The sequence below is a fragment of the Arachis hypogaea genome, chromosome 13 (genome assembly GCF_003086295.3).
Source record: "Arachis hypogaea cultivar Tifrunner chromosome 13, arahy.Tifrunner.gnm2.J5K5, whole genome shotgun sequence".
Classification (NCBI taxonomy): domain Eukaryota; kingdom Viridiplantae; phylum Streptophyta; class Magnoliopsida; order Fabales; family Fabaceae; genus Arachis; species Arachis hypogaea.
This window is the reverse complement of record NC_092048.1, coordinates 143,200,982-143,222,690: the sequence shown is the minus strand read 5'-3', so window position 1 is coordinate 143,222,690 and position 21,709 is coordinate 143,200,982. Positions and strand designations below refer to the sequence as shown.

General features: G+C 32.2%; 3 protein-coding genes across 3 annotated transcripts; 2 read left to right on the top strand and 1 right to left on the bottom strand.

The window, feature by feature from the left end:
* The first annotated feature begins 677 nt into the window (after window positions 1-677).
* LOC112792516 (uncharacterized) lies at window positions 678-5,360 on the top strand. Its single transcript, XM_025835785.2, has 10 exons — window positions 678-1,390; window positions 1,540-1,677; window positions 2,009-2,197; window positions 3,338-3,475; window positions 3,599-3,717; window positions 3,823-3,955; window positions 4,037-4,166; window positions 4,268-4,347; window positions 4,487-4,621; window positions 4,718-5,360. Exons 1-10 carry the CDS (start codon window positions 881-883, stop codon window positions 4,940-4,942), a joined length of 1,797 nt encoding a protein of 598 aa, XP_025691570.1. The 5' UTR covers window positions 678-880; the 3' UTR covers window positions 4,943-5,360.
* Window positions 5,361-5,863: 503 nt separating this feature from the next.
* On the bottom strand, window positions 5,864-7,052 carry LOC112792517 (NAD(P)H-quinone oxidoreductase subunit L, chloroplastic). Its single transcript, XM_025835786.2, has 5 exons — window positions 6,731-7,052; window positions 6,569-6,652; window positions 6,380-6,490; window positions 6,214-6,308; window positions 5,864-6,131 (listed from the first exon to the last, which is right to left on the bottom strand). The coding sequence occupies exons 1-5, from the start codon at window positions 6,878-6,880 to the stop codon at window positions 5,978-5,980; spliced, it is 594 nt and encodes a 197-aa protein (XP_025691571.1). The 5' UTR covers window positions 6,881-7,052; the 3' UTR covers window positions 5,864-5,977.
* A 2,171-nt stretch (window positions 7,053-9,223) lies between these two features.
* LOC112792515 (putative clathrin assembly protein At2g01600) lies at window positions 9,224-15,053 on the top strand. Its single transcript, XM_025835784.3, has 15 exons — window positions 9,224-9,653; window positions 9,900-9,969; window positions 10,091-10,188; window positions 10,719-10,857; window positions 11,022-11,149; window positions 12,440-12,532; window positions 12,619-12,669; window positions 13,040-13,105; window positions 13,198-13,263; window positions 13,353-13,433; window positions 13,553-13,633; window positions 13,757-13,933; window positions 14,004-14,085; window positions 14,189-14,313; window positions 14,455-15,053. Exons 1-15 carry the CDS (start codon window positions 9,564-9,566, stop codon window positions 14,815-14,817), a joined length of 1,710 nt encoding a protein of 569 aa, XP_025691569.1. The 5' UTR covers window positions 9,224-9,563; the 3' UTR covers window positions 14,818-15,053.
* The last annotated feature ends 6,656 nt before the right edge of the window (window positions 15,054-21,709 follow it).

The following is a 21,709-nucleotide window of genomic DNA, read 5'->3' as shown; positions in this document are numbered from 1 at the left end:
TATTTTTGATAAATATTTTATAAATTTTAAATATTAAAGACTAAATTCTAAATCTTAAATTTTAATAATATAAAATAAGTTATTAACTCAAAATATTAACTAATATTGATAAAAAAATTTAACCTATTTTTTATAAAGATGCTAAAAGATTAATAGAATTATAAATAATTATTTATAATTTATAATAAAATTATTTAATAATTTATAAAAAATATTTATAATAATTATTTTTTAATTTATTATTGAATGTATTCTTTATTGTATTTATTATGAGTATTATTTTATAAAATTTTTTACTTTAGATGATATATGTAATATTTACAATATTTTAGTTTATTGAGGTGATTTATTCTATATTATTTTAACATGATAAAAAATGTATATTTTATAAATAAAAATGTCAATATTTTTAATTTTTATATCATATATTTATTTTAAATGTTTGTTTGGTTCTGAATATATTTTTCAATTTAAGAAAAAAATAAAAATATTTTTTGTGTGTCTTTTTTTTTTTAAACTGTTTTAAAAAAAAAACAAGAAGCTAATCTTTTATGATAAGATGGTTACAAATGTTGTTTTTGAATAAGTACTCAGGATATAAATATACACGTGTTGGGATTCCATTCGATAGAACACGTGCCCGTTTTAACACAACTACCACATGGCATAGCGGTAATTCCGTGGAGAGAACGAGGTCAATTTCAGAAAGTCAACACCTGCAACAAATCCTTCCTTTTCAACCTTCTTCAATTTTCCTTTCACTTTCTCTCTTTCCATCACTTTCTCGTTCCTCCCCTTCGGATTTTCTCATCTCGCCCGAGAAACTGATATAGACTCAGACACACAATATCCGTTTTCCCCCTTCACAGCAGCAATAACAATGGAGGATAAGCACGCATCTGCGTTCGAATCCGCTGCCGCCGAATCCAACGGTGTCTCCTCCGCTGCCTCTCACGGCGCCGACCATGGCTGGCAGAAGGTCACCTACGCCAAGCGACAGAAGAAGAAGCCGAACAAGGCCGACGCCGCTAACGATTCGCGCGCCAATTCCAATAAGCTCGCTTCCAACGGCATGCTCTCCGGCTCCGATGGCGTTTTCAGGTCGCTGGAGCTTCAGTCGGAGGACCGACGCCGGAGAATTCTTGAGGCGCGGAGGGTGGCCGAAGAAGGATTCGACGATGCTCCTGTCAGATCGAAGCAGCGGACTCGTGATTACAACGATTACGATTCCGACGATGATGACGAGACGGATCGTCACGCAGAGAACGGGAAAGCGGAGGAGGCGAAGAAGGTGAAGCAGAAGAAGCCGAAGAAGCCGAAGGTGACGGTGTCGGAGGCTGCCTCGAAGATCGACGCAGCTGATCTGGGAGCTTTTCTTGTTGATATATCGGTACGCCAATTTGAATCCCTTGCGCTTTGTGCCAAATGAATGTTGCATGTTAATGATTTGTGTTAGAGTTTGATCTGTTAGATCTGGTAGCACATGCATTTGGGTTGGGTTTGATTTGACTTTGTTTTATGGTGTTATTGTTGAAACAGTCATCATACGAGAAGCAGCAGGATATACAAATGATGCGGTTTGCAGATTATTTCGGACGTGCTTTTTCTGCTGTTAACGCTTCCCAGTTTCCATGGGTGAAGTTGTTCAGGGAGTCACCAGTGGCTAAGATTGTTGATGTGAGTTTTGCATTGTTGTTTCTTATTCTGGGGATGAAAATATCATTCTTGATGTGACTCTTGCTGATTCTAAATTTTATGTGTCATTACACAACTGTGATGCTGTGTGCCCGAGTGTTTGAAGCATTGATCAATGATGTATCTTTTTCTTTCTGGCAAATATGTTTGCATAATTTTGCAACTTAACATGCAGATAGACTGTGAGAGCATTTATTTAATAACTTTTGCTAGTCTAACAGTTCATATTCTATCTTATGTTGTTCATCAGAATAGTGGTTCTACTTTCTTATTTCTTCACGTGCCACTCATTAATAGCTATGCCTTTTTTCAGGTTCCATTTTCTCACATACCTGATGCTGTTTACAAGACATCGGCAGATTGGATCAACCAACGTTCCCCTGAAGCACTTAGTTCCTTTGTGCTTTGGGCTTTAGACAGCATTCTTGCCGACTTAGCTAGCCAACAGACGGTCGCCAAGGGTTCCAAAAAGGCTGTGCAACAAGTGTCATCAAAATCTCAGGTAATTCATGCCAAATAGGCTTCTTTGTCATGCAATGCTGAATCCCCCCCCCCCCCCCTTGTGGGTTTTTTTTGGGAAAAACAGAAGATCCTCCGTTAGAATATTAGGATGGATAGAGAAGGATCATATTGAATCCAAAACTAATAAGAAAGCCACCCACCAAACAGAAACAAAGCTAAAGCCCAAACAAATATACCGAATATTTCTCCTGGCAAACGTGTGAGTTCAAGTGAACAATCTTGCCCCTAAGCATTATTAATTAACAAAAGAAACCTTCCTTTTAGGAAGCCAAATCTTGCTTGCTATAGCCCGTTGCAATATGAGTGCTTGATTAGCGTCTGAGGGTGAGGGTGACTTTCTTACGTATGTACCTATGTGCCGTTTGATGTTTTCTATTATTTGCGGTAAGTTAGCAGATTTCATATGATAACCTCTTTTCTAAGTTTTTAAGTGGCTTGGATTTGTATATCCTTTCGAGAGGCCAGTGGATAGGGCTCAATGTTGCTGAATTTTAATTTCATTTTTATGTATGATGTCTCAATTTTCTATGGGGATCTTCTTTGACCTTGGCATATGCAAGTACAAACATCAACATGCATTTGTAAATTTTTTCAGGATGTTAAACAAAAGAGAGAAAAAAGGGGGGGGGGGGGGTTGTTATAAAGAGATTTAGATTTCGTGGTTCTAATATGGACACGATTTATAATTCGATAGTGTAGGGGCCTAGGATGTCAAATGACCATGTTCTTCAGTTGCCATTCACATATTTCCACGTTCCAAGAGTTGGAAAAATAAGCTATCTTGTGCCTTTTAAACTATCCAGTGGATATGATTTCTGTTCTAAATTTTGAATGCATTTGAAAATGAAGGTGAAAATGATAACGAATACTTCCATCTGAATCTACCATATGTTAAATTTGAATTAAAATGTTGCTTTGTACATTGCAGTTCTGATTTCTTTGCTCTGGCATCATCATTTTTTTGCCCTGTTTCTTTTACTTGACAGATTATTTATTTATGTTTTTAGAGATTATTATGTTCGAACTTTCTATTTATGTGTGGCTTTCCAAATGCAAACATGTTCTCTTTTCTCCCCAATCTATCATATGCACATTGACATTGAATTTACATGACCTTCAGGTTGCAATATTTGCTGTTTTGGCAATGGTATTGCGTCGGAAGCCTGATGTTCTTATTGCTGTGTTGCCATCATTGAGGGACAATACCAAGTATCAAGGGCAAGATAAGCTTCCAGTGATTGTATGGATGATAACTCAGGTAAGAGAAGATGCAGTCAACTTCCATACATCCCAAAATAACTTCTGTTTAAACTTTTCAAAAGGAGAAATTTATCTTTCCCTTTTAGTTTGCTAATGCTTCATATTTAAACATTTCTTTTAGGCTTCAGTAGGAGATCTGTCAGTAGGGTTGTTTGCTTGGTCACGGAATCTCCTACCTATAGTGACTAGCAAAAGTGGAAACCCACAATCTAGGGATTTGGTTTTGCAGCTGGTTGAGAAGTATGTACTTTTTTTTTAAAAAAAATTTGAAATATTTTCTCAACGTTGGTTTAATTGCTAATTTTATTTATTTATTTGTTTATCTTTTATGTGATTTGCTGGCAGAATTTTATCAACCCCTAAAGCACGGCCTGTTTTAGTAAATGGTGCTGTAAGGAAAGGGGAACGCCTAATTCCTCCGCCTGCTTTTGAAATTTTGCTCCGGGTTACTTTCCCTACATCTTCGGCTAGAGTAAAGGTAAATGTTATGCTGGCTTGTCTATTTCTGTCTTTAAATGTATCATAAATCTAAAACACTCTATATTCTACTTTTATCTAGGCTACTGAAAGATTTGAGGTCATATATCCCACTCTGAAAGAGGTTGCTCTCGGTGGTTCCCCGGGAAGTAAATCAATGAAGCAAGTTGGACAGCAGATGTTCAATTTCGCTATCAAAGCAGCAGGAGAAAGTATGGAAAAGCCTGATTTTATGTTTTCACATGTGTACTTTTCTTATTTAGATGAAATAATTATTTTTGAGGATATTTTGAAGATTAGATGTATTTTTCAGATAATCCTGAGTTGTCCAAAGAAGCAGCTGGTATCTGTATTTGGTGTTTCAGCCAGAGCGCTGAGTGCTACAAGCAATGGGTGAGCTATTTTATTTATTAGTGTTCGTGTTGGTTTATGTAAAAGTTGTGTTCTCTTTAAAAATATTTTTAACTTCCATTCATTGATTCAACATATTCAATTTACTTATTTTGTCTTAATTTTTTATTTACATGGCCAGGAACGAGTTTATCAGGACAACATTGAAGCAAGCGTTGCAGTTCTGAAGAAGCTTTCTGATGATTGGAAGGAGCAATCAGCAAAATTGTCTCCTTATGAGGCACTAAGGGATACACTGAAGGGTTTTAAAATAAAGGTAGTTTCTTGCTCATCATTGAATTGTGTGTATTGTAGTGAAGTAGTGGAATATCTGACTTTGGTATATAATGGATTAAACTATTTTTGGCTACAGAATGAGCAAGTATTGACTACTGGGACAGATTCTCGCCAAGCACTCTTCAAGGATGCAGATAAATATTGTAAGATAATATTAGGAAGAGTTACCCGAAGCCATGGCTGCACAGCATGTTTGACCGTTACAGTCCTTGCTCTGGCTGTGGGATTTGTGTTCTTGTCCCCCAACTTGGAGTCTTGGGATGTTCAGAAGCTCTCTGCAGTTTTCAACCCTCAGCACTGAGCGCTCTGAAAATATTATGCATTGCTGGCAATTGGTTGCTCGCACCCACGCAGGAAATTTCTTTCCATCCCAATCCCGTTGACAAAAATGGGTACAGTAGACCAATTGCCTCGTAATAAAGGGCATAATGCGGAGGTTGTACACTTGGTTCAGATACTTTTCGGCAGATACAGAATAGTTGCGGTCGACACTGCTTTGGGCTTTACTTTGGTTTGACCATTTTATAATTTATTTCATGTTGTTTTGGTTGAGTTCCCAAATTTTAGTTATTTTAATGCCTTACATTAACCATGCGGCAAAATGCCATAGGTAATTACAGTGTATTCTGAAGTGAGTTTAGTTGAATCAAATCTGGGCACACTTTTGATCGGGAAAAAGAAAAAAAGAAAAGAGCTGGGCACACAACATTTTCCCTACATTTCACTGTTGTCCATTTATCAGGGTTCTTCCCTCATCTCCCTTATGTTTTTCTTTTTCTTCGATTTCTATTATATATTTTTCCTTTCAATGAACAACGTTCCCGTGCAGCTTATAGAAGAATCCGGTCGATACAGAATACAAGCATATGATTGCTTTGCTTCAAGCTCGCTACTTTAGTATTTCCAAAATTTGGCATGATGTTGCTAAATTTGGCGTTGCATAATCAATATAATAATTGCTAATACAACAATTCAATTGCTGAACTGATTATGGTTGGCTATTTTATACGGTTAATCATTACAAGTTTATGTTTGTCATATGTATCAATGATCAATCTTGGTAAGTTACTGATAGAAAGTGGTTGATGTATTTCTGCTGTTTCAACTGCGTTTAACAATACTTGAATGAATAGTACTAATCTTAGAAACAGTTTATCGGAGTTGAGATTGGTCTTAAGTTTTACCTATTAATTTCTTGCAATTGAATACTCAACGCATTCTGTAAGCAGAAGCAGGAGGTGTATATTTCTACATTCACAACAATGCAGTTGGGGAGAAGTATACTTTAGTCTCGGAATTACAATCACAAGTGATGTGCTGTATTGTGATCTTAAATTCACGGATAATCATAATCTTCAGGTTCGGCAAATGGATACTTAGAGTATGAATTTCTAATTTTTGAAGGATCTTCGGGTACAGACCAAGGGAACTTCAAGGATGGATCCCTTGGGAACTTCCTGAAGTTGAGAAATGGTGCCCACAGAATAATCCTACAACACAATAAATAAATAAAAACAAGTATTGTGGCAATTGTTTAGTTTGGTTTGAGACTTGAGAGTAAGAGGGTCTTACGCTGGGAAGAAAATGAAGACAAACATGAACTGGAGATACATCTCCCCAAGCTTTCTTCTGTACCACCTTATCCTAAGCCAGTTCATGATTATTGGCTGCAATTCATTCACCAAGTTTCAGTTGGATGAACACCAAACAGCACAGAACAGTATAGGAAACAACCTACCGGTGCGACGAGGAAGTAGAAAAAGAAAACAATGCCGGCTTGTGTTAAAATCCAGGTGAGTTCTACTGGGTGATTATTCTCTCCGGTGACTGCTAATGCTGGCTGCTCCGCCTGTTCAAGTAGCCACACTCAACTCTCTGTCTAAAAACAACACAACAAACTCAATTTCTATGTATATAAGAATCTCACCAAGGCCAAGAGTGCTGCTCCTATGTGCAGTGCCACACCTTGTTTCTCCATGCTGAAATAGTCATGTTTGCCGCTGCATGTGATCTACAATTGGATTCAAGTCAGATAAGATTCTTTAAAAGGATCTTACAAATTAAACTACTGGCTGGGGAGAAGATGTACATGTAGTGATTGGGAAGAGGTGGTCTTGTGAGATGGTTGTTGGTGTTTGGAAGCAATGAAGAGAGAGGAAGTGCCACGTGGTGGAGTGGGGAGTGGAGGCAGAGCTTTAGGAAGATGAAGATGGAGATGGAAGTTGAGTGAGGAGCTCATGTTCTGTAAATTGCTGCTTTCCTTATCCTTTGATTTTGCTTAGTTGATGAGTTCCATGGATTATTATGAGCAAGAAGGCAAGTGTGGCAAAATAGATGACAAAATCAAACGGCGGATAGAATAGATTACGCCTTTATTGAGACTCATCTGCCACCACTCCTTTTTCTTGTCCTTTCAGCTTGTAAAATTCGTTTATTATTATTATTATTATTATTATTATTATTATTATTATTATTATTATTATTATTATTATTATTATTATTATTTATTTATTTATTTATTTATTTATTTTTCTCGTGATGTTTGTGATTGCGTAGTTAGCCCAACCAACACCGTTCCTTCGTCTTTACTAATATAGTCTCACTTCCACACCAAATCATTGCTCTTGATTCTAATAGCATCAACCAATTAGTTGGGTTAAAATTTTATGCAAGTGAACTCATAATTTAAGAGTCGACACTTCTTTCAATTTTTTCAAAAGACAATGCTATTCAAGACAAAAATTAGACAATTTGAACTTTGATTATGTCTGTCATGAGACAACCTGATCCCTCAGAAAAACTTACCATGGATGGTTAGTGAAATTTGTTTAGCTAGTACATTATTGCGATGACAATAATGTTAAGTATTAGGTTAGAGGAGGATTAATATTAATTAGGATCAATTTGTCTCTCAAAAAGGTTAGGATTGATTAGAAATATTTTAGTTCCTCATCATCCCACACTTATATGATCCTCACCCAGTCACCCTTATCATTGTCACAATTTTAAGCTCAGCAGTCTCTCTGTTTTTTTTTTTTTTTTTTTTTGAGACTATTCATTTAAAAACAAAAAAATTAATCAGTTAAAAAAATTAACCATATTTGTTTGGGTTATGATTTTACAAAAACAAAACACCATAATACTTTGATACCTAAATAAGTAACATTCAAACCCGTTTACACTTTTGAATTCCAAATTTTAGAAGCCATCTTTTCTGTTTAGATTTTTGGTTAACAAGTAACAATCTCCCAGAGAGGTTGAAAGAGATAAAGGAGAGCTTGATTCAATGGTGAGGGAGAGGTGACAACAAACATTGGAATTGTGGCAGCTGTGAAAGTTTGGATAAAGATAAAGAAAGATACATACTATTCCTAACATCTATCAAAGGTAAATTTGATTTTTTATTAATCTTAACCCTCTTCTACATAATACTTAACGCTCATGCATGATCATCATAATGTTATCACAATAACGTGCCGTTAGACAAATTTTATTAATTTATGATGAATTTTATGAAGGGATCCGGTAGTCTCATAATAAATAACATTAGAGTTGAATTATCTCTTATTTTTCTATAATTTAATTAATTATTAAATATTTTGTATTTTATTTATTTGAGATGATAGTTTGTGAACTTTTCTTTTTTGGATTAAGATTCTCTAAAATGAGAAAATTAGTAAATAAGTAAAGTGAGAAGTTAATTATTCTTAAATTAAGATAGTGAGACACACATTGCATGGAATTTACAAAATCAATAGTGAATAACTCTTCAATTTATCACTTTACCAATTTACTCATTTTAAAAGATCTATTTTTTTTTAAATATTTATGGTTAAAAAAAGAAATCAAGAGATTTCTCAAGTTGTTTTTCATGAGTTGCATAGAAAAAAAATTACAATCAAATACAAAAATTTTATACTCAAGTGAAAGTTACTAAACAATAAAATTAGTTATTTTAAAATAAATATTTTAATTATTATATTAATATATGATTAAATTTTTGTATAAAATATAATTATAGTATACATCAAAGTATTGAATGTTTGAATTCATTATATGTATATTTTTCTTTTTGGGTGAAAATAAACTTGTTAGCTAATACTTAATAATTTAATGTAGTTCCCTACTAATTTAATAACCAAAAGATTCATAATAAGATATTTGAAAAATGTTATTGATAAAATGGTTTTGAATAATTTTAAAATGTGATAAAAAATTAATAAATATTATATTTTTTATAAGTGACAAAAAACTTTCATATTTAGCAAATAGATTATCTAATCTAAATTTTATATCAATATTAAAATAAATATTTAAAAAAAATAAAAAAATTTAGAGTAAAATTTAATCTTTAAAATTTTAAGAATAAAAATATTTTATTTTTATAATGATGCTTAAAAAAATTATATTAAAATATTATTTTTATCATATATTTAATATCTAATTTTTTCATATTTTTATTTTTTTTAAAATTTATTTATCGTTAATATCTTTCAAATTTATTTCTGGGAGCAGCATAAATTTTGGAATAACATTTTCACCCTTTACTTTCAAGTAACCAATTTCATCAAAATAATACTACAAGGACTTTTATTTTATACTTTCAAAAAAGAATGTTACCGGAAATATATTATATAAAATAAATAAATAATAAAATAAACAGATGATGACGCACAGCGAAGGGAGGGGCCGTCAAAAGCCAAGGTTGTCGGAATACCCAATTCCATTCTTTCTTCAATCCTTCGCATAGTCGCAGCAGTTCGAAGAAAATTTCAATATTCTTCGATCAAAGTCCCTCACTTTCTCTCTCTTCATTGCCCTCTGATCAATACCCATCACACACGCAAGATCCTAGAGAGAGAAAAATCTAGCAAGAGAGAGAGAGAGAGAGAGAGAGAGAGATCATCGCTTGAACTCAAAAAATGGGTACGCTTCAGTCTTGGAGAAGAGCCTATGGTGCCCTCAAAGATTCTACCAAAGTGGGTCTCGCCCATGTCAACAGCGATTACGCGGTACTCTCTTTTTTTTTTTTGGTGACTCGCGGTACTCTCTTTAATTGGGTCTTTTTATTTCCCTAAAAATTTTATTTTTATTTTCTCCTCTTTCTTCCGTTTTCTAAAGATAGGTGTTTGGATGCCAAGAAAATCCCCTCTCCTCGATTCGCTTCTATTTTCTTTCATTTTTTTTATTTAATTGTGTTTTCTTTGATGGGTTTCTTCTCTCATCTTGGGCGGGTTGATTGGTTTTGCTATTGTTAGGATTTGGACGTTGCGATAGTCAAAGCCACGAACCATGTTGAGTGCCCTCCTAAAGAGAGACATCTCAGAAGTGAGTGATTTTGTAGATTTGCGTGATCTCTATAGATCCAAATCGATCTTTATATTGAGGGTTTCAATTTTGCAATGGGAGAATCGTAAAATTTGCATTCTTTCTTGGGTTTTGTTTGCAGAAATTCTTTTTGCCACTGCTGCTGTTCGACCCAGGGCTGATGTTGCATACTGCATTCATGCACTCTCCCGTCGACTGGCCAAGACTCGAAATTGGACGGTATTACATTTAATTGGAAATTGCATTTAATACTCAGTTTGTGTGATGATCAATTGAGATTAGTGGAACTTGCAGTTATGATGTTGTTTGAGTATTCAATAGTCAATAATTTGTATTGTGTTCAGTTCTTAGACATGTACTTTGTCCCTTTACGTTCTTGATGGGGCTGGTGTTTAGTTTGTGGATTGTTTGGGAGGAATAGGATTCTGTGCATTCTGTACTTTTTTATTTGTCTCATTTATGGGACCGAATCATCTTTCCTGCTTGTTAAACACAATGCAATACTTGTAATTTCTCAAGGTGCTTCAACTATTGATATTTCAACTGAGTATTTTGTATTATTCATGATACTTCTGTTTATCCAGAATTTAGACCTTGCCCTATGTGATTTCAGTAACTGTTGATCTTCTTCTACCGGTAATTTGGCATTTGTTACTAGCTCAAGTGCATAACTCTGTTTATTTAGGTCATAATTGTTTAATATTTAGATATAGATATGCATATTTCTCTTCATTTTGTCTTGTTCACAGGTGGCATTGAAAACGCTGATCGTCATCCATCGGTTATTGAGGGAGGGCGATCCAACTTTTAGAGAAGAACTTCTGAATTTCTCACAGAGAGGACGCATTCTACAGCTTTCTAATTTTAAGGATGATTCTAGCCCAATTGGTAACCTTTACCTTATCATTTTTTATGTATTTTATTTGGTTTGCGGTCATTTGGGTTCTAGTTAGAGGTTTCAACAGAATGTTATGAAATTTTATGATTTTTTCACCTATAATTAAATTGAGTTTCATACTTTATTTTTCCTATGTGATTTTATTTGCATTCAGCATGGGATTGCTCTGCCTGGGTTCGTACATATGCATTATTTTTGGAAGAAAGACTCGAATGTTTTAGGATTCTGAAGTATGATATTGAAGCTGAGCGGCTTCCCAAGCCTGCTCCAGGGCAGGAGAAGGTAATTTCATTCATCTCTCCCTTGTGATTGCTGCTAAAGTTCAAGTATGTAGTATCTATGACATTGTTTTATGTCGTTTAGTAGTGTTCGTCTGAAAATAAACGGCTACCAAACTCGTATCTAATTACGAGTGAAAAGCTTGCTATGTTTCAAATATGTTTATGCGTTTATACTGGTGGTGAAGGTCATTAGTAGTATTTCAGATGCTTCCCGAAATTGGTCTTCCCTTCAATCCAACAAGAAATTTCTTTTAGTTCCCATGTCTGATGACAGCTTGTTTACCAGGGATACATTGGCTTTTGATATTTTATGGGACAGTAATAAGGGTTTAGGTGATCTTCACCAATAGTGTGGACCTTTTAAGTTCTTTACTTCTTTTTGCTCGATAATTAGAGCCTTTTTTTCAGCTTCAAACTGTCATACTAGTTCTTCTATCCATGAGAGGCTTGTCCTAGGAAAACCTATTTGGGAGTTCAAAATTCTCAGGAAGCTCAATCTTTTTGTTTGGGTATATGTAACAATGAAACTAGAAGAGCTGGGGTAGGAATGAAATCAACCCTTCACCAGTTATGGAATTATACTGGAAATGCAGAAAATTATAGAACAGAAAAATGCTATGGTGGTGTTAGGGTGACTACCACTCTTGCTTCAATTCTCTCTTTATTCCTACCCCCTCATTATCCCTTTTTCCTTATATAACAAAATCTCTCTTCCCTAACAGAATCAACCTAGGATCACACACCCATGTGCCATGTGCCTAATTAGTTATAGAAGTGATTCTCCACCTTAACAGAATCTCTCTTCCCTAACTAAATCTGCCATGTGTCTAATTAGTTACAGAAGTGATTCTCCACCATTTGCTTTTTTCCCTCTCCTATTCTTGCTACTGTAAAGGAGGAATTCCCTTGGCCCCCTGTTGCTGCCTCAATAGAATCTTCTTTTTTGCTCCCACCTTTGTGAGGGTATGTAACAGTATATTGAGTTAATTAATTGGATTAATGCAAATGGCACAATGCTATTTCGTAGATCTCACATAGTTTTTCTTCTGTCATGTGCAATGTATGCTGATGTATTCAGAAACACTTATTTTTCTATTGCTGATTGACATTGTAGAAGTCTACATAATGGCTGTTTGTGGATGTATTTGTTTTTTCTGTTTGTAGGTATGGTAATGTATTTTGTTAGACTTGCTACTAGTTAAGTATTTGCTCCTTTTAAGAATAATTTTGTTGTACATTGTTCAATTCTTAAGTCTTAAATTATCATTTATGTTTATTCGTTTTAAAGCAGGGGTACAGCAAGACCAGGGATTTAGATAGTGAGGAGCTCTTGGAGCAGTTGCCTGCTCTGCAGCAGCTGTTATATAGACTTGTTGGTTGCCGGGTAATGTTTTGAAACATTTTGATATCTATTATCTTTTTTTATCATAGTCATAGAAACTGATTGTATGCTGATCTTTATATTTACAGCCAGAAGGAGCAGCTGTTAGCAATTATGTGATACAATATGCTTTGGCTCTGGTATGTCTTGATATATAATTTTGGAAAGTATGCATGTATACAATTTTGGGAAACCTGTGAGCACTGAGGATTTTCAGGGTTTAAATTTTCACTTGTATTTCTATTTCTATTTCTATTTATGCCAACTATAAAAAAAAGGAAATATTAACTATTGGGCTTAGAAATATAAAAGTAAATTTTAAATATCTACGCCCATTTACTAATGTTTCTTTTATTCAAAATGAGACTAGTATCCTCCATAGTGTGCATCCATCACATCCTCTTGGTTAGTGAGGGCTATGACACTAGGCTCTTTTTTTTTTTGTTATTCCTCTAGTTGGTATATAATTATTTGATTTTGAAATTGAACTGGTTCTGTGGCTCATTCTAGGTACTGAAAGAGAGCTTTAAGATTTATTGTGCTATTAATGATGGCATTATCAATCTTGTTGATAAGGTAAATATAGCATATTGTTCTCTATATAATGTTATCAAGTTCAGTAAAATGTGTTTTATAATGGGAAGTGAAGCGGTATTTTGTTTTTGCAGTTTTTTGAGATGCCCAGGCATGAAGCCATTAAAGCTCTTGAAGCGTATAAACGTGCCGGTCAGCAGGTGATGATTTGTATAGAGTTTTGTTAACCTCAACTCATCTATTTTAATTTCATGATGCATGTATTTAAAAAATAGCTCAACTTTTACAGGCCGCAAGTCTCTCTGATTTCTATGAAGTTTGCAAAGGGTTGGAACTTGCCAGGAATTTTCAGTTTCCTGTTTTAAGAGAGGTTTGTCTTTGCAAATGTGTCAATTACATGCTTCAATTTAGCGTTTTTATTATTGGTCTTCCTGTTCCATTTTTATTATGGGGCTGCCAATTTCCAATTGTTTTGATTGTTGTTTTCAGCCTCCACAATCTTTTCTCACAACCATGGAAGAGTATATTAGGGAGGCACCGCGAGTAGTGACGGTTCCAAATGAGCCATTGGTTAGTATGTTTATTGTGTGCCCAGTTGGCATCATAGCTTATTTTATGTCATTTTGTTTCTCTATACCCTGGCTAGATATCCTGAAATCCTCAAACATTAACTTCTTTCTTCTGTGTTGACAGCTTCAGTTGACTTACAGAGCCGAAGATGCTCCTGATATTGAAGACACTCAAGTACATGTTGAAGAACAGGAGCCATCAGTTCCTGTTGACAACGATGTTGCCTCCAATTCTGAGTCTGCACCTCCTCCTGCTTCTCTGCCACCGCCGCAGAACAATTTTGAAACTGGAGACTTACTGGTACATTTTCAGATACAAAATAATCTCAGTTGTCTTTCCTGAACTTTACTTATTTGTGCCCCAATTGCAGGGATTGAATGACACCACACCTGATGCATCATCACTAGAGGAAAGAAATGCCCTTGCCCTAGCCATAGTCCCCACCGAGAATGGTGAGCTTTGTTTTTTGGTGCTTCTCTTTATGTTTTCTTCGCAAACTATGATGCTCGTCAAGGTTTTGTGAAATGTTTCTGCTCATCTGTTTTGTGCAAGTAGGCACTACTGCTTTTAACCCAAGTGCTACTCAAACGCAACCAAAAGATTTTGATCCAACTGGATGGGAGCTTGCTCTGGTTACCACTCCAAGTACCGATATTTCTTCAGTCAATGATAGACAACTGGTAGGACCTTCGTTTGATCATTCTGGGTTGTTAGTAGTTTATAAATTGATACTAATATTAGTGTAAAATCAATGTAAAGTTATGTAAGTGATTGGTCCTTCTAGCAGCTATGTTTATCTTTAATTTTATTTTGTGTTTCAGGCTGGTGGATTGGACTCTCTTACTCTTAACAGCTTATACGACGAAGCAGCGTACAGATCTGCACAGCAACCAGTATATGGAGCACCTGTCCCGAATCCATTTGAAGTGAATGATCCATTCGCCTTGTCAAGCAGCATCCCCCCGCCAACCAATGTCCAAATGGCGTCAATGGGGCAGCAACAAGTGAATCCATTTGGTCCTTACCAACAACCCTTTCAGCCGCAGCCACCACCACAGCAGCAGCAGCAGCATATGCTGATGAACCCAGCAAATCCCTTTGGAGATGGTGGCTATGGGGCTTTCCCTGCACATCCTGTTTCTCACCCGCAGAACAATCCATTTGGAAGCACTGGCTTGTTGTAAGGGAATGAATGCCTTTTTGGAGATGCATGCATGCTTGTATTTAATCAAAACCAAGATGGATTTTCTACATTTTAGGGTTGTGGAAATTGTAAAATGATCAACTACTACTTTCTTCTTTCTTTGTTGCTAGATAGGTTGTTTCTTGATTGGGATGCTTGCCTTATAAAATCCAAGACTAGACACAAAATGTAATAATCATTTTATTATATAAAGAATTGTGGATTGCTTTCTTTGGATATACTCCACTCATTTTCTTAAAGACATAGGCATACATGTTCATATATGATACCTTTTTATTGTTTGGTTTTATAGATAGAGTAATGTTACACATTCAAGTTTTTTTATGAATCAAATCTAATCACATTAAACAATAAGATTTGAAATTATGTTAGTCATAACTGATCTTTGTTATGTTAGATCAATTTGGTTAATAAAAAGACTTCTGGATAATAAACAGTTGTGGTGATCCATTTACAGCAAAAAAGGAAATTTACTCGATTTTTATTTTTCACCAGATCAATAGCTTATTTACATTTTTTGGTGGAGGGATCACATTGTTTTAAAGACCCATAAAGTTAGATATGTCTCAATTAATTACTTCGGTAGAATACACACGTGTTACAGCTAGAGAAACAGAGTATTGTTTAGCAAAGAAGTAATTGATCTACTATCCACTATCAAAGTGTTAGATTTGCATTCATGACATTGTTACGTGTGCCTATGCATGTGTGTATTTTTGGATGGTAATGTATCAAAGAGTTTTTTGAAAGAGAGAGTGAGAGGGTATCTATAACAAAGTGAAAGCATAGTAAAGAAGAGGGTGAATAAGGTGAATAGATATGTCCATGTCCCACATATCCAACACTTTTGAAGTCATCATCATTACTACCACATCTCTTTCAATTTATCTAAGTGGCCTTCTCCAGGAATTTTAATTTACTTAAAGGAATTATTCATCAAATTATAAAATTTAACTTTCAGAAAATTCTGTCGCCAAAAGTTCAAATTTTTTATTCTTATCTTATTAAAATATTATTGTATATTAAATATCAAAGAGATTTTTCTTTTATTGATAATGATAGTATTTTTGAAAATAAGAATATATTTCCAAGAATATATACAATGAACAAACATATTTATAACTTATTTTTGAGAATATTAAAAATGATCTTTAATTATTTATAGTAATAAAAAAACAAGTTTTTTTAATAATACTTAGATATAATATTTCTAAGCATAATATATTTGAAAATATTAATTTTTAAAGTACATTTTTAGCCTTAAAATAATATGTTAAGTAGTACCATTTCTCATTTTTGTGTTGGGTGAGCTCTCTATGTTTATTTGTTTAATCTCTTTTATTTTCTTGCTTAAGGAACAATGAGTGGTATCCTATTATCAGACAACCATTCTATGATTCTTTCTTTAATTTCTCTATTATGTATTTCTCCTTCTCTCTTTTTAGGATTTGTCTATGGTGAGGAAAGTATAAAGTGGTTCTTTAAGGACTAGAGAGAATATGCTATTTTTATTGTGGCTTTGAGAATTTTTTACACTATTTTTTTTATTACATAGATGACTTCTAAGCTAGTAAAATTATAATAAATAAATTAAAAGATGGTCCAGTTATACTAAAAATTTTAAGGCATAAATTTAGTGAAAGAAAAATATGGACTTTTTGAAATAAAAATATATTTAGTAAAATTAATTTAGTAAAAACAATATATATATATATATATATAAGTAAATATCAAAATAATCATTTATTCCTTTAATTTTTATATTAATAAAAATAAAATAAAATTGATATTAATTTTATTTGCTTTGCTTTATTTTATTGGTACCAAAAAATATATAATTAATTTGAATCTTTCAACAAAATTATTGAGGAAAGTAAATATTCAATTTAAAACCCTTATTACAAACTATGTAATTTATATATATTCACACAGATTATTAGATAAACTTTAGTAATTATATATATCATGAGTAATATAAATATTTAAAATACAGTAATATTATTTAATTATTCTAATTATTATTTGTATAATACTATTAGTTAAGTAAATTTAATCAAGTCTTTAATTGTTTTTAATATATTTAAAATGAAAATTTTTTAACATTTTTTATTTTAAATTAATATTGTAATTACTAGGTTATATACATGTCGATCATAATTTAATTTTATTCACATAATTTTAGTCCTTTCAAAATCTATATTGCAATCTTACTTATTAGTCAAAATCTATATTCACATGATTTATTTTCCATGATAATTTACATCTCAATTAGATCTCATGAATAATTCTTTTTATAATTTTATTCATATAATTTTAGTCCTTCCAAAATCTATATTGCAATCTTACTTATTAGTCAAAATCTATATTTACATGATTTATTTTCTATGATAATTTACATCTAGATTAGATCTCATGAATAATTTTTTTTATAGATAAAATTCTTAATTGATTGTATTTTGATTTTTCAGTTATATGTCAGAGTTAATTCTTATTTAAAGTAGATGTAAATAATAAAGAATCAAATAAAATATTTACCTCAAGTTACCTGGAGTCATTAAATTTTTTTACCAATAACGTGTCATTAATAATCTCCTCTAAAAGTTTAAGTTGTATAAATACAATTGGATAATTTTAATTATTAAATTATATATAAATAGTGTATATAGAAATATGACTATTAAATTGAATAATTTAGTTTTTTTACTTTAATGTTTAAAAGATATTTTATTATTTTTGTAATAAAATTAAAATTTTAACATTCTCATAATCAGATTAAAATAGACAAACACAAAAAAATACTAAAAAATAAAAATAATCAAATTAAAATTATAATGTCTAACATAATCAAGCATTGTTACATCTAATATGATTTTTTAGTTGTTTAAAATAAAGTAAAATGATATTTTATCATTTTTAATATAAAAATCCAATGAATATACTTGGTTTAGGTATAATTATAAGAATAAAATTAATTTTAAATATAAATAGGATAAATAAGAATAAAAACTAGTGTAATAGATTATTCAATTTATAAAATATCAATATGATTTTTTCTACAAGTGTTTAAATATAAATTATGTGTCATTATTATATGAAAGATACTATTTAAATTATAAAATTGTATGTCACTAATACATGAAAGGTTATTTTATTAATTATAATTCACTTATGTAATGTAATTTTAATTTATAATTGGATTTGTCAAAAAAAAATTGAAAAATAAATTAAATATAATAAAAATTTATTTGTCTGGAGGGTGGAATAGTCATTTCGACAGTTAAAGGAGTGAAATGTGGTTGTGTCACATGTGCAAATGAATAAAAAATATACTTTAATTATAAATTGATTTAATATCAAATGAGTTTTAAAATTAAAAAAAAAATTGCACAAAGATACTGGTCCTCTAAGGACCTTAATATTCTTTCCCCACAGTAGAACTCTCCTTCTTTTTATTTTTGGTTTTGGTTTTATATTAAAACAGAATCCTAAGTTGTAAAACAACAGAAAAGAAAAAGGCAGCGTTCCAACCTGCCTTTACTTCCTAAAAGATTTCAGAAAAAATAAATATTCACAACTTAGAATAGAATATTCCAAAAACTATGTATATTGATTTGCTTTTTGTGACTGCTATTTTCACTTATATATATTTTTGTATATATAGATATACCCTTATAGAATTAGAGGGCCCCTAAAAGGTACATGATGAATTTGAATTATACATCAATGTTATATAGTGCAATATTGTATATTATTGATATTAACCATGCATTTTCATTGGTTGTTGCTTTGCTAGTAATTTAAAATTGAGTTTATTTTTTGAAATGAAGTAATAGGTTTAAGATTATTTTTGTGGCAGTTCCATTTCTGCCACCAAAGAACAACTCAAGTTATAGGCTGTTTTTAAATTCAGGCAATTTTTCTTTTGGTCCCATCTGTGTGAACTGTCCTTCAAATCCCTGCTGATTGCTGTTTATTAAAAGGATTAGGGAATAAAATGGTGTCGGATTTCATTTGTAGCCATAGGAATCTAAGTTCTCTTCATTCTCCAAACCATAATCTTGTATAGATTTTGAAGACAGAAAGGTTAAAATTATATCAAATCAAATAAAAATACAAGAATTGAAGATGTCTCCATCGATCAGTAGATGTCCTTTCACCCCTTTGATATGCTTTATAGACATGATGTCAGTATCATGCAAATCCATCTGTATTTGTTGTATACAATATAGTTAGTTTTTATGCAACTTAAAACATTCATATCTAATCATTACTTGTTGCATAGACAAAATTAATTAGCTTTTAAATTCACTATCTTAAAGATAAAATAAAATAAAAAAACTTATTGAAGGTGCATACTAGCAGATAAATGCAGGCCATCTTTCAGTAACCAAATTTTTATAGGCTCTTTTGTCCATACATTAACATGTTGGGAGTAGCATAACTTTGAAGAATCTTTCTCTTTCTTTTTTTTTTTTTAACAAAGAGTTTAACCTGCTCAAAGTGGAATATACAAAGACACAGACAAAATAATAAAAAAGACAAAACAATATTATTTTCGGCAAAATCATCAATAAATGAGTTATTTATCACACTATTATGTAACACAAAAAAGCCATTGGGCCGCACAATCTATGATTCATATTGTTTTGCTCTGAAATACGACGTCATTTTTTCGTAACCAAATATTTTATATAACTAAAAAGAACCCAACTGACTAATATTTGTGAAGCTCTTTTCTCATATATGAATCTCTAAGTCTAACTCTTAAAATGGTGATATTTTAAGGTACCAAAAATAGTCCATATTTGTCCAACTGTAATTCATGTTACTTACCAAGAATACTTACAAGTAATAAATAAGTATTGTACATTTTTAACATTCTTCTTACACAACATGCATAAATTATCATTCTATTCTAAGATTTTCAACCTACTTAGCCGGTCCTTTATATTGGTCCGACCTACAAATATAAATCAAGTGAACAATTCAACTCGAGGTGAAACTAATTCTTTTCAAATTTCTTTTATAAATTTGTAGTTCAAAATCTTTTCGTCTAAAGTCTCTTCTTGCAAAATCTATACAATTTTTTCCTTTCTTTTTATTTTTTTAATTACATCTTCAGTGTGGTGAATTAGTAATGAGAATGGGAACATTCAATTACATTGATCTATATATTTTTCTTAAGGCTGCGTTTGTTTTCGAGAACAGGACAGGATAAGACACGGAGAATAGGACAGGACAAGACACTGATGAACAGAGACACAAAATTTTGTGTTCTTGTATTTTGTTTGGTAATAAATTAAAACAAATTATGAAAATATAATTTATTCACTTTTTTTTCATTCAAAAAATTTGAGATGAAAAATATAATAATAAAAAATATAATTATAAAAAATTAACAAGAATAATAAAAGAAAAAATAAAAAATAAGTTATGTCCTTTGTTAGTGTCTCTGTGTCTTTTCTGTCAGGATGGACATAAAATACACTAATTCAGTGTTTCTGGACACATTATCTCTATCCATGTCTTATCTACTAAACATAATTCTGTATCTCTGTATCTTTGTCTCAGTGTCCTGTCTCTGAAATAAACGCAGCCAAAAGGAATGAAAAATTATTTTTCCTCATTCTTATCCGTGAACCAAAGAATTGGACATTCTAACCATCACCTAATACCTATGCTTATCTCAATCTATAATAGATTCTGGCACCTTATCACAATTTGTTAAATAGAACGAAAGAGAAATATAACATCCCACTCTTTATAGGCCATTTTTGCCTTTTCAATTTTCATATCATTCTTAGCATGAGGACTCTATAAATCAAGGTTACAACATGGCACTAGAGCCTAGAGGATATGATATTTATTTTAGAAAAATAAATGCTAAATTAATTAGCTTAAAACTCAGTTAGCATCGCTTCCGGATTCTCATATCAAACATTGGAGCCTACTTATAATAATGCTAAAACTTTGATCCTCTAGAATGTCATAGTCACCCTTCATTTTCTATCCAGCAGTTTTAGACTTTGGTATACCATTTTTTTAAAATAAAAATAAAATTTTAATTGTAGACCCCCTTCACTTTCTCCCGCGGCGCTCCCAATCAAGAAAAAAAAAAAGTTAAGAGTGTAATAGAAGGACGTTAATGGTTATCATTGGAAATGAAAAAATAGGGGCCATTTAGTATAATTAATATGTAGGATTAAATAAAGTATATACACTTGCAGATTAATTTCATAATATTTTATATGTCACATTTTTTGTTGGCTTTGAACCCACGCAAGCCGTCTAATCCTGATTAAGGGTCCCTCATCTAATTGAGCAATTAGATAACAATTACAATTCATGTGCTCATTTTCAGCATAACTCGCCAAATTTGAAACTTACAAGGAGCTATTTGGTCCATAATATTGGACTTTTAATAACAATGTGTGAATAAGTATAACATAATCTTTTGAATAATATTATTCTTGTTCACATGGTTTTAATTACTTTACACCATGTCATTTGTTCCAAATATGGGAAATTGAAGAATAGTATGCAATTTTTGGAGCTCTATTTTCGTTTCACTCCCAATAGGGAAAAAGAAAAGAAAAGAAATTTTTTTTTTATCACTTTCTTTTGTTTCACATTTTAAAAAATGTTTGATGCTCCTTTAATTGGGATTTATTAGGAGCAATTGAGGGCTCCCCCACCAGTAATTAACTTTATAAAGTTGTGTTTAGCTTTGATGTTTCTTCCAAGAACAAGAAAGATAGTGCCTTTGAATTCAAAAACGTTTTTAATTTTTTCTGTTTTGCATATTCAACTCTGCCTAATCATAAATGGCCCCATCTCAATACCTATCTCATTTAGTCCCAAGTTATACACAA